General features: G+C 46.7%; 1 protein-coding gene across 1 annotated transcript; it reads right to left on the minus strand.

Moving 5' to 3' along the window:
- Nucleotides 1-8949: 8949 nt before the first annotated feature.
- Nucleotides 8950-11888, minus strand: LOC129617515 (glycogen synthase kinase-3-like). Its single transcript, XM_055532695.1, is given in 7 exon segments — nucleotides 8950-9221; nucleotides 9891-10188; nucleotides 10719-11105; nucleotides 11107-11150; nucleotides 11198-11396; nucleotides 11398-11690; nucleotides 11735-11888. Coding segments are annotated over 7 exon segments (1647 nt in total).
- Between the last annotated feature and the right edge of the window lie 238 nt (nucleotides 11889-12126).

Below are 12126 nucleotides of genomic sequence, written 5' to 3' on the forward strand. Positions count from 1 at the left end.
GTTGAAGGGAAGTTGATTCGATTCTTCGATAATGATCGATGGAAGAGATTCGAAGGTTGTCGCTCTTTGAAGCAGAAGCCCAGGAATCATCGAAAGTGGAATATCGTGTCCCGTGGTGCAGTTCCGGCCGTAATGAAGTCCGTCAAACTACACACCGCGGATCGGAACGACTCGCTTCCTGTGTGAGACGCAATCTGTTCCCTCGACGGAGACGCTGAGCGAGGGGAGTAGCAGGAAATCATTTGTGGAGGAATATCGCGTGGGAAACTCGTTGATGACATTTGTCTCAACGCAGAAATGGAATCTCGAAGACTCGCTGGAGTGAAACTTTCTTCAATAAGGCAAGAATCTTGAAGGCTTATAGGAGTCAAGCTTTCCTCAACAAGACAGAAATCGAAGTCCAATTGTGATGCCGTGACGTGAGGAACCAACATTCGAGAATGATTCCCTACCGACGTCATCTCTAAGGCATCAGGTATTTGGCGCAGTTCAGAGTGAGAAACACCAGAACGCCTTGTTGGGACATCAGAGAGGCTCTCTTCGAGGGGTAAAAGCGATCGACTTGGAATCCGACTGCACAATTTGCAAGTTGAATGAACTATTCATCTTTTGCGTACCTGTTGGCAGGGACTGAACGAGGACGTTGGAGTGCCATCTGTTTCGAAGCTGCAGCCATTTCGGTCGCTACTACCATCCTCATCCGTGCAGCAACCGACTTCAAGGAACCATGGGTGTTGAAGAGCTTGTTCCGCTGTCGGGCGTTCCGAGGGACAGAGTGTCAGAAGCTGTCGCACCATGTCTTTCGCTGAAGGAGACACATGCGCCCACTCTTGGCCTTCCATATCGAGGCGAAGGCGATAAAACTCGCGCGGGGCGGAATTTCTGCGTCCCGATTCCTCTTCCTGAAACGCGAGTCGCAAGCTTCCGTTAGTATAGAGCGAAGTGGGAAAGCGTCCGGAAGGCGTTCATCGGATGGAGCGACTCTTGTGAGGGTGAAGCAGCGTTTGGGGTGGAGGACGACGATGAGGCTTCTGGAGACTCTTCTAAAATCGATTCGCTATGACCGCTCTGGCGCGTGCCGAAGACTTTCAGTGTCAGTCTCTCTCTGACTCCACGTCGTCAAGCTTCGAACTCCCATCACGGGACGCCACGGACATGAAATTCCCCCTGCTTTTCAACCTCCCTCTATCATCAAAAAGATCCGCACGCGTTACTCGTTCGATCAAATCAATAGGACCCCTTTCCATATCAAAGGGAGTTCTCCCAGTGAGCATGAACACAGAATCACTCCAGCCGCCCAAATGTCGATTTTTTGGTCGTATATGTATGGCGAATTGTCATTGTTAATCAAAAGTTCCGGCGCCCTGCGAGAACATGTAAAATGTCATGAAATATGAGAGATCGAGGTGTCATGAAACATGTAGGACGACCACCTCCACTCACATGTATCCACGCGTTCCAGCAGGTAAAGTATGGGAGGCGGCCGACGCGTAGCATGCGACGCCAAAGTCAATCAGAAGGATGCGCGGTACTCGCGCTCTTTGACGCCTTGCGGGGCACATGTGGGATCCCACCGATGACTCGAAGGATCCATCTTCGGAGTAATTTATCTTATCGGGGGTGACATTAGCACACACGAAGTTCTCTAATTTGATGTCCCGATGGATCAACCCTTCATTGTGGACGTAAGCGATGGAGTCAAGCACTTGACGAAGAAGTTCTCGACATAATTCCTCACTGGCGATTTCTTGATGAGATATCATGTACTGAAGCAGCTCTGGTCCTTTTGCTAGATTCATGACAATGAAATAATTTCTGTCATCTTCATAGAGCGCATAGTGTTTTAATACATTTGGATGTCTGAGTCTGCCAAGCATATTCGCCATAACACACGGACTCAATTCCGATTGCCAATCGTCTTTTGGGAGAATTTTCACAGCATAGGCACAATCCAGCGGGTTGAAGCCTGCGACGTCCGACTTCGAAAGGGTCGAAGGAGGTTCCATTCTCTGTTTCTTCGGAGCTGTCTGTATCTCGTTCACTTCGACATTCTTTCCAACCTATTGCTTGCTGCTTCGACAACGTGAGTGGGAATGCACATTCTGACGAGTCCCTCGCCACCTCTTCCCAATTCAGGCCCAAGAATGTAGAATTTTTCGAATCTCTCGATCACGTATCGATGGATTCCGTGAAAAATATGAAGCAGCGGATGTGCTTTCGACTGCAAGTTGAGATTCCTCGCTATTCGCGCGGCATGAGGACTCGCAGGAAACTCATCTTCATCAAAGCTGATCGCTGGGTCGATGTAGGTCTCGCTTCCGTCATCAACTTCCTCCGTTCCCTCGGAGTCTTCATCTCCAGACATTGTACTACAATTAAACACAACTGAACCTTCTTTAGCTGAATCGCATGCTGCCTTCTCATCGCGGTTGGTCGCAGACATCTCTGCAATGTGAGTGCAAAGGCGAAGAAATTTGATGAACGACTGCTTTGCTAACTTTCGTCTACGCGTTTCATAACAAAGGCCAGGGAAAGCAACTCTGAAGGATGACTGCCCTGACACCACTGAGCTGAGCAACTCAGCCATCACACTGCAATCTTCGCCATGAGACACCAGCTGCTTTATGCGCATGAGAGATGCTGTGATTCTAGTTGTTGCAAGATCTTCAAACCCTGCTGATTTCAGATGTTGCAAAAAATACTTTTTCAGAAGTCTTCTCTCCTGGTTCGTGCAATCGTCATCCTGTTCAAACTCTAGAACAAGAAGATGAATAACATTGAGGAGTGAAGCGGGGGAGCGATGGAAAAGAGACGATGGATCTTGCAGACCTTCCTCCTGATTTTGCTTCTCAAAACGATCGCGATTGCAACTCCATTTGCTGCATACTTGGTGCAGCTGCGTCAGGTTCATCGATCCAATCACCAGATGAACGCTCAACCATTCGTCGCTTGGATCGCGACTCCAAGAACTTGGACTGCCCGCGCTTGTCGATTTCCACTCGTCTGAATCGCACGTTTCCCAGGAACTTTCTTCCCGATGCCACTTAGAAACTTCCCCTGATGCAGCAGCTGCGACAAAGCACAAACACTCTTTGTCGGAGAAGCGCCTTGAAAGAGTTTAATGACTTCGCCAAGTGTTCCATCCCTCTGATCGGACTTGCAGAAACGGATACATTGAACGCACGGAACAAGATCCCTGGATGCTGCGTGACGTTTCCCCACCGGTCGATTTCACAACCGACCGCCATTTCGGATTTGGTCGCTGACGGCGATGCGTCAAGGGATGGATTGGCCCCGCTTCTTCGTTCATTCTGTCTGCGAAGAGACTATTGGTTGGAGGATCGAGTCGTCCTGTTGTTACAAGACTGCTTTTTAACGGACTAGCAGCCTCGAGAGATGGTGGTTCGTGTTTTGAACATTCTTCTTCACAGTCTATCGATTCAGCTATTGAGACCCGCCGTTTTCTAATGGGTGCTGTCCAACCAGCTGTGTCCTCATTACAGTCATTACGGCTTGGTCTTGATTCGAAGGACCTTCTTGCTGGGTTGTCGGAAACGTTCAAAGGACTCCAGAGATGCATCGTTGGGTCAAGTGGACTTGGTGTCGTTGGAATGTTTGACGACGTGCGCGACGAAGAAGATGCTTCCATTGGTGTTGGTGGGAAGCTGCAAGGAAGTCGTGAATCGAATGAAAGACTATCTGGAGTGCGTCCTTCCATCAATGGATGCGATGAAGGATGGTGGTACGAAACAGGAAGACGAGATGGGAGAAGATTTTCAACGGAACCAAGTGGACGATAATTTGCTCCAGAAGAAGAAGGATCAGATTTGAGCTTTGGAAGAGATTCGGTGCTGTTTTCAGATTCGGCAAGAGTCTGCCAGAGTGAACCTCGCCGTTCGTATCCATATTCATCAATTGTTTCCATTGGCACTGCAGCGTCAACGATGTAATCAGCCATGCGAGGGACATCCGGAAGATGTGACCAATCGTATGCAGCTGAATTCAAATTGAATGGACTCGGTGATCGGCAACTTTCGGGAGTTCCCATTCGGATATCGAGAAATGGAGGTGAATTTAATAAACCTGAATCACAGCTGGATACTCGTTTGAATATTTCTGCATTCTCTTTTCCGAAAGGTGAACTTGCAAGATCTCCTGAAGTTGTCCCTTCAATATTTCCGTTTTCAAAACTCTCAAAGTTTTGCATCATTGAATCTGATCTTTCAGTCTGAAGAATCGCGCGAAGTATGGAACCCCTCTGAAAATGATCCAACAATGTGGTGTGCTTGTCGTCTGAATCAAGCGACGTGATGTCCGAATGTCTGGTCGGGGAACGACCATCGACGGTTTCGTTCAGAGTGTGTGGTATTGAAACGCGCGATTCTTCTCGTATCCATCGACTATCCGACAGAGACTCGCAGGAAACTTCCTTGAAAGGGAACAGTGTTCGATCAATCCGCGCGAGTGGGCTCTCGGAAGGGTCAAGGATGGTTGAACGCGTCGACTCGGTTCCGGCAACCCTTCCGCAGTTCGAATATGTGGACATTGGAGTGCTGAAGACGTCAATAGTATCGTTTGAAGTTTCGCGTGTTCCAGACGACATCGTGGACTCTTTTCGGGCCAACAGCAGGCTACTGAGCTTCGCTGTTGGACGTTCTAAACTCCCATCAGCCTTTCGAGTCGATCGTGCAAATGGGGATCCGCCCCAATCGGTCGCGCTTCCCCTCAGGGAAAAACTTCTACAACTCGATGGTGGACTTCTCGAATCGTCAAGTCTTCGTTTCGACAGACTTTTTGGAATTCCGTCTCGCGTTGTCGGGGAAACCATCGGAGACGAACCGACTTTCGTCGGCGATGGAGAATACTGGGTTGAACGAACTGGGCTTGAGGTGACAGACGAGGATGCGATGTCGTCGTCGTTCACTGTGAGAAAAGGACTCGATCGACTTCTTGTTGAAGCGTCTTCTCTAAAATGACGGCTCTGACGTTTTGTTGATGGACTTGGATCAATTGGCTTATTGGTGAATGCATCTAAAATGGTTCTGCTGATTGCACGAGTGGCAGAAGCTCTTCTTTGTGAAAAAGCATAGCGAGCCGAGTTCGCGACAGCAGGAAGTGACTGTCGTCTGCCCGCATTTTTCGCTTGTAATAAACGTTTTTCCTTCTCTCCGCAGTCAACCGATTGTCGAGAACCTCCAGCGAATGATGCGCGCGTGTTGCTATAACCTCGTGAATTTAGGAAGTTGATTTTAGACACTACGTTGTCAGAGTTGTGAATAGGCTCTGGGAGGTAGACGCGCCTTCCGTCCTCATCAAGCTCCTTTTGCGGTGACGACAGCCCTCTAGACAATTCAGTAGAACACTGAGTTCCAGGAGAGTTCCCTGAGTCACCCCAGCCACGAGATGGAAACAAATCCGAAGACAGACTGCTGGGCACCGTTTCAACGCCTCTACGATTCGGAATGGCAAAAATACCAAGAATTGGTGTGGAACAAATACTGCCTCGATTTGAAGTCACGCAAGAATTTGGTGAGCAATCACCGCTTGTGGATTCGCCTGTCTGTTGTTGATCTTCCCTTTCTTGCCATATTGCAATCTCTTCATCCAAATCAGTATTCAATCGCGGGACTTGGTTCGATGGGGGCTCCCGGTCGTTGGAGGTGGTTTGAGGGATATGATGTTCGAAACTCACTCTAGATTTTGAATGGCTGGGTTCTGCAGCCGGCGATATGGAAGAAGGAACGGCTCCATCGACACTCTGAAGTTGAAAAAAATCCACGCAATATATCGAAAAGCATAACGCTCACACTTTGCGTGCCGTTGGAGGGAACAAGTGATGGGGAAGAGTCCGGAGCGCTTTCTACTGTGCCGTCTGCGAAAAAAGCAGACGTTGAAGGACTGGAATGCATACGACGTGTAACAACGCTAGCGGCGTCTGGGGAGCAGCAGGACTCCTCGTTTAAATTGCTGCGATCAAACATTAATAGGTGTTGCGAGAAAGAAGGGGATTGGGGGCAAGAGAAAGATAGATTTTCTGATGCCAATGGGGGCAGGGAGCTTTCAGAGAATTGCGAATTCACTTGGGCTGTAGGCTGCTGTCGTGGAGTGTCAATGAGAGAATCGCAACGCTTGGAAGAAGGATCGACGGACTTGATGATGGATGGAGTGCAAAATGTGGCTCGCCGTCGAAGGCAAGACATTCCAGATTTGTCGTCGTTGAAACTCCAGGATCGTTTTCGATTGTTGCGTTGACGCCTTTCAAGGTGCAAAAGTCCATGTGGGGGTCGCGAGGGAAGAATATGTGGGCGACTGCTCCACGCTGCTTTGATTGTGGCTCGCAGAGAACCGCAAGTCTCGACGGATTCTGACTTTCGGTCTTGAAAATGATCATCACTGAACTTCGTTGATGGATCTGAGGCGTTGATGGGTGAAACCGCTGGACTCTCAGCTAGCTTAAACTTGCGGTCTCGAGAACTGAAATCCAGAGAAGCACTTGCCTCAGAATTTTCGTGATTGGAGGAAATTGGGTTCAAAGGATGAAAGCGGCGATGAAGACCAGGAATCCTGCTGAGCATCAGTTCTCACGAGTGCAACGGACTCACAAAGTACGGAGAAAGGATATTTGCCAGAGTGAAGATCTCTATGGGCTTGAAGGAAGAGGCAGCAAGTCAACTTGTTGCAGTCTATTTTAAGACGCTTGCTCAAAGTATTAAAATAATCAAAGAAAAAGAGAATTTCTAGCGTGAAAGTAACAATGAATTTCTAGATGCTGATCATTCAAGGCATAAAGATTTGCACAACCGTGATTAAAGCAAGGGTGCAAAAGACGCCAGCAAGAAGTAATAGAAGCGAACGAGAGAGAAGAGAAAGGCATACCCTCCAAACTCACCCAATTTCTCTCCAATGATCATTGTTTGAACGGCGTGAACAAATTGTCAAAACTTATATTAGTAGACGCAGGACGACAAAAATGTCAACAAGACAACAACTAGAATCCCGTTGTTGAAGAATGTCAATCGATTAAACGAACATTTAAAGGGGCTTTTTTAGGAGTTTCTAGCTCAACGAATACATTGACACACGACGTTAAGAGCTGACTTAAATTCAACTTGCATGGGACGGACACTTAATTTTGGGGACGAGACAACTATCCCTGTTTCATGCAGATTTCCATCTGTGATGGTGGATGTACCTTAGGACAGTGCTTGATAAATTGAAACAATGATGAGTGTCTGGTCGTAGTTCCTTCTGCTGTGAGGAAGTGGTGGGTTTACGACTCAAGAACTGGGTGGAAGGCAAAGAACAACGTGGATATTGAGGCTTCATTGAGTGGATGAATGTGGCTTCGACCGATGATACAAACTTTTCATTGCATTCATTCCATGCAGGTGCTTTGTTCTGCGTATTGTCTTGCCGCTTTTATTGTTTTGATCCAATTTGTTTTATTAACTTCGACTGGAAACAAAGACGACTTATGGAGAGGGCGTTTACAGAAGGCCATTCCTGAACTTTGTAATTCTTCCTTTACCGTTAAGAGACTTCTAGAGTGTCCTCGAATTAAAGATCCATCAGATATCAAGGATGGGACTTGGGCGAAGGAATCCATCAATCTTGTGAGTGAGCAGCCGGTCAGAAACATGGGAAGAATTTCTACTAGGTGTTTTACACCAAGTTGACTCCGAACGAGGCTTTGGCCAAAACATGTCGGGCGTTCAAGGGTGTGACCGATTGCAACTTACCTAACAAGAAGCCTATTGACGTAGGATGACCAATGAGTTCTTTTCCATAGCTTTGTAGCCCTTCAGGTTGCTGTGAAGGTTCCCGTTACCGCAGTAAGCTCGCTTCCCTGCTTCCAACGAGCTTCGTCTCCCTTTGTCAGAGAGGAAGACTGTTCGAAGCGGAGAAAGAGGAAGAAAGTGGGACTATTAGAATAAATAAAATCTCAAAGATCCAATCTGTTAGAGTCAATTATGATGGCGTCGATTGGTTTAGCGCCACCAGTGATTCAGCTCTACGAATTAGATGGGACTCGAGCGACCAAAGGTTCATCCTGCATCAATATCAGATCATTATGCAGCTTGATTGATGGATTCATTCTTCCCAGGTGCATTCCTTACTGAGCGATCTCGCGGCATGCTGCTGGTCAATTGGATCGAGTGGACATTTGCGCCTTCGGAGGATTTGACGGATTATGAACAATGGTTGCGAGGATTCAGAGTAGGTGGGTTCGGTATATCGATATCATCCATTGCATCAACAGGCAATCAACTTCGCCCAATGTTATCTTGACGTTCTCAAGCTACTATTTGAAAATCGATTATTCACATGCGATGTTCGTCAAATGTTTCTCCGATCTGAAGATCTTCTTCCATTCCTGAAAGTTTTCGAAGCTTTTCTTGACGAAGGGGAGCAACAAGCAAAGCGATTTGCAAAACCAAAGTCCTTCGCTGCAAAGTCCTTCGGAAAAATTCTTGCGGAGTCTAAGACACTACAAAAGAAGGACATGAGCGACGTGGCATTTCTGAATTCAAAATCGATTCAATTTCTCGATACGTGGAGTGTGGAGTCTTTGGGAATCAACACTTTAATGTGTCCCGATCTTAAGGGAAATGTTCTCTATAACGTGAATCTCTTCCCAGTTTCAGATTCGATTGACTCAAAAGAGCCAAGTTTGAGAATTCAATCACGCATTAATCATATATTCAAACTAAACAAATGGCCTTTCCGAGGCGCTGAAGGTCTTAAAGCGGTTGAATTCGCCCTGAGGGGTTTGAGCGCCCTTCGCCAAGAGGAAGAAGCTCGCTATATCAACGAACACGGAGGTGCTCCACATACCCGGGCGAAGTCGGCATTACAACGACGTTCCTCAAGACAAGGGTAGAAAGTTCATTTTTATTGCTTTTCTGTTTTTAGTGGAACAGAACTTCTTCTAAGAAGGGTCTCAATTCTTCATCTGATGGCCACTACTGTCGGACGCGTGCTGTCTTCTTCAGCCTCAAAGTCAAACTCTAGGTCAAACTCGCCAGACGCCATTTGAACGGTTGGTTGTGAAGCTTTTGTAAGCGCTATCATGCTTGTTGCTGCGGTGGCAGCGATTAGAGCCGCCCCTCCAATGGCAGCAGAAATGAAAATGATGTTGCCAGCAGACGGGATAGGTGATGTAGTTGTTGTAGTTGGTGTTGGAGTTGTTGTCGTATTCCCCACAATTTCACCAGACAATCCTGGAAAAATCATGAAATGTTGGAGATCTAGTCTTCCTACCGGTGAAAAACCCAACGGTATGGGAATCACTTTCGAAGTTGGAAGGTCCCGGTTGTATAAACACAATCTGTGGCCCAGTGGATTGTCACTACGTGGACGGAGGGACGCACCTCATCAAACGTGCCTTCGTTACAGAAAAAGTTTACAAAAGCGTATCTGTGTGAAAAAGTTTAATGAGATGCAAACGGGCTTTCTCACGGTTCTCTCTGGTTTTGTTTTGGATCATAGTTTGGGTTTCCGAAATATCTGCAATCAATCAATATGACGTCAATGAAGATGGAGGATCATACTCTTGTCTCGATGCCACTAAATCTAAAAGATCAGTAGGAGTGAACTGAAAGAGTTGAACACCGTTATTGAAGAATTCAAGGTTGTTACTGCCATCCAAAGCAGATAACCTGAAGTGGAATTGGACAACACTCTCAAACACACAACCCACCAGAAGCCGAAATAATTAATGGTAATCCCTGGCATTGGGGTGAGTCGTAGGCTGTACCTCCGCCCTGCAATGTAAGTTGAACAGATTGAGGCAATTGCGCTCACCAGTCATGGCAGAGCTGAACATCCCTAGCCCTCCAACTCCACCTGAGCTTCACAAGTTTCAACCACTCTTTTGACTCATCGCTCACCATATTGGGACGCATATTCGATAACAACATCATAGTAAAATCCTTCTACTGGACAATCCGTTACACATCCGAATGTAGAACGAAAGGATTGCAATCCATAAATTAGTGAATCAAACGTTTCAACACCAACCTGCGGATTATAATTGGGACTAGATTCTGACAATATAACCGGACTACTGGATCTAATTGGGACTAGAGTCTGATAACATGACCGGACTAGTGGAGATAATTGGATATAATTGGGACTAGAGTCTGACAATATAACCGGACTACTGGAGATAATTGGATCTACCAAGAGCTTTCTCTCACATGAGAAAATGTTGAAGTTGTCTGTTGCACTCCTGGAGCCTCATAGTAACCGTGAACCAGTGGCAATGGGTCAGCCGGAGGACGATCAAAACGATTGTTAAATGAAAAGTCAAGTTTAGGAAACAATTTTTTCAAGCAACATGTCAGCAAACTTGTCACACAAAAAAGTACATGAAAATCGATAACTGTATATTTTTGATTGGGGTCATTTATTCTGCGATGGTTTTATCGGACGTATTTATTGATCACATGCATGAGGATGTCCCAATTATTGAGGTCGCAGCATAAGAGATTTGGGAGTGTCATCGGTAGATTTTTGGTCGGTCTCAGTAGTGAAAAACAGAATAAACGCGGCTCGTAACGATTAAAAAATCCGCGATCGAGACGACGACGACGGTCCTTGTGATGCAACCCATTCGGGGATGACTTTCGCCCTCGTCGTTGGAGTCATACACTGAAGTTCGGCTTCTGTTAAAATCAAAAATTGAGGGAAGCGGCTTGTTGTCTGGCAAGCGGCACCCGATTTGTCTGAGAGGGTCGAAAAAACGGATGAGCGAGGGCTTCAAAGGGTGTGAGTCGTTCCGTCGGATCGAATTTGAGAAGCTTGTCAAGAAGATCTAACGCATCATCCGTTACAAGGACTCCAGAGCCCGGAACAGGAGAGAAAACAGACCGCCAATCTTTGGGCTGCAGTTCTGGAAAGCGAAATTCGGTATAATTGGGATTCATTGAATACATTTGTCGGCGAGATGGTGTTCCTAAAATTTGTATAATTTTAACAAGCTGATCGACGGACGCTTCTCCTGCAAAGAGCGGCCGACCGAGCAGCATTTCTCCCAATACACACCCAATTGACCACCTATCTATAGCTGTTGTATATTCCGTGGCTCCTAACATCAACTCGGGGGGCCCTGTAGAAGCGGCTGCAAATATAGGACACAGACTGTTCTCCTGCAAGAGCAACAAATAATGGATTGCTGATGATGGCGAAGGCTCACCAGGAACGAGTCGTTTAGCTGATCCGAAGTCGCACAATTTCAAAACATGAGTTCTTGAGTCCACAAGCAGGTTCTGTGGCTTGATATCCCGATGGCAAATCCCCAAACTGTGCAGATACCCCAAACTCCGACACATTTGGTAGGCGTAGAGACGGACAAGAAGCATGGGTAGACATTGATTGTTGCGGGGTAAACGTCTTCATAACGCGGTATACCGTGTCAGGAACGTAGTCCATGACAACATTCAAATACCTTTGCCCTCGGTCTGGATTGTTTGGAACTTCAGCATAGAAATAGTCTTTCAGCATGACAACATTTGGGTGGTGTAACTCCTTCATCACATCCAATTCACGATTTTTGTACCGAGGGTCTTGTAGAACTTTCTTAATGGCAACTTGCTCCCCAGTTTCGAGTGAGTGAGCCTCACACACGATGCCAAAAGACCCGTTTCCCAACACCCTGCCGTAGTCATACTGCGGCACTCCCCTGTACGCTGAGAGAAGAAGAATGAGAAGGAAGAGTCAAGGAGATTCATACCGATATCGTCAAAAGAAGTCGGAAGGTGGCGACTCATTGCAATGTGAGGCGCGGCAAACAGATGGGTCGACGTTCTGTTTTGATGAGAAGTGGGAATGCAGGAAAATCCGACTCCTAGCTGACCTGCAGTATCTGCGGAGGAAGCGGCAGCCATAAGAATGAATAGTAGTAGAAGTGATGTTGATGAGCAAAAGAAAAAAATAGAGAAATTTTTGGCAAGAGAAGTTTATTGTTGTGTGATGAACATGTGTCTGTTGATCGTGAATTAAATTAATATGTCAAAAAGTCCCAAACAAGTCATGTCTATAATCCTTGGCGGCTGATGAAAAGAGCGAGCGGTAGGAGATAGGACAGAGGTGTCATAAACTGTGGTGACATCCCATTTTCATTGA

Source organism: Condylostylus longicornis, unplaced genomic scaffold (assembly GCF_029603195.1).
Source record: "Condylostylus longicornis isolate FDR11 unplaced genomic scaffold, ASM2960319v2 ptg000545l, whole genome shotgun sequence".
NCBI classification, from domain to species: Eukaryota; Metazoa; Arthropoda; class Insecta; order Diptera; family Dolichopodidae; genus Condylostylus; species Condylostylus longicornis.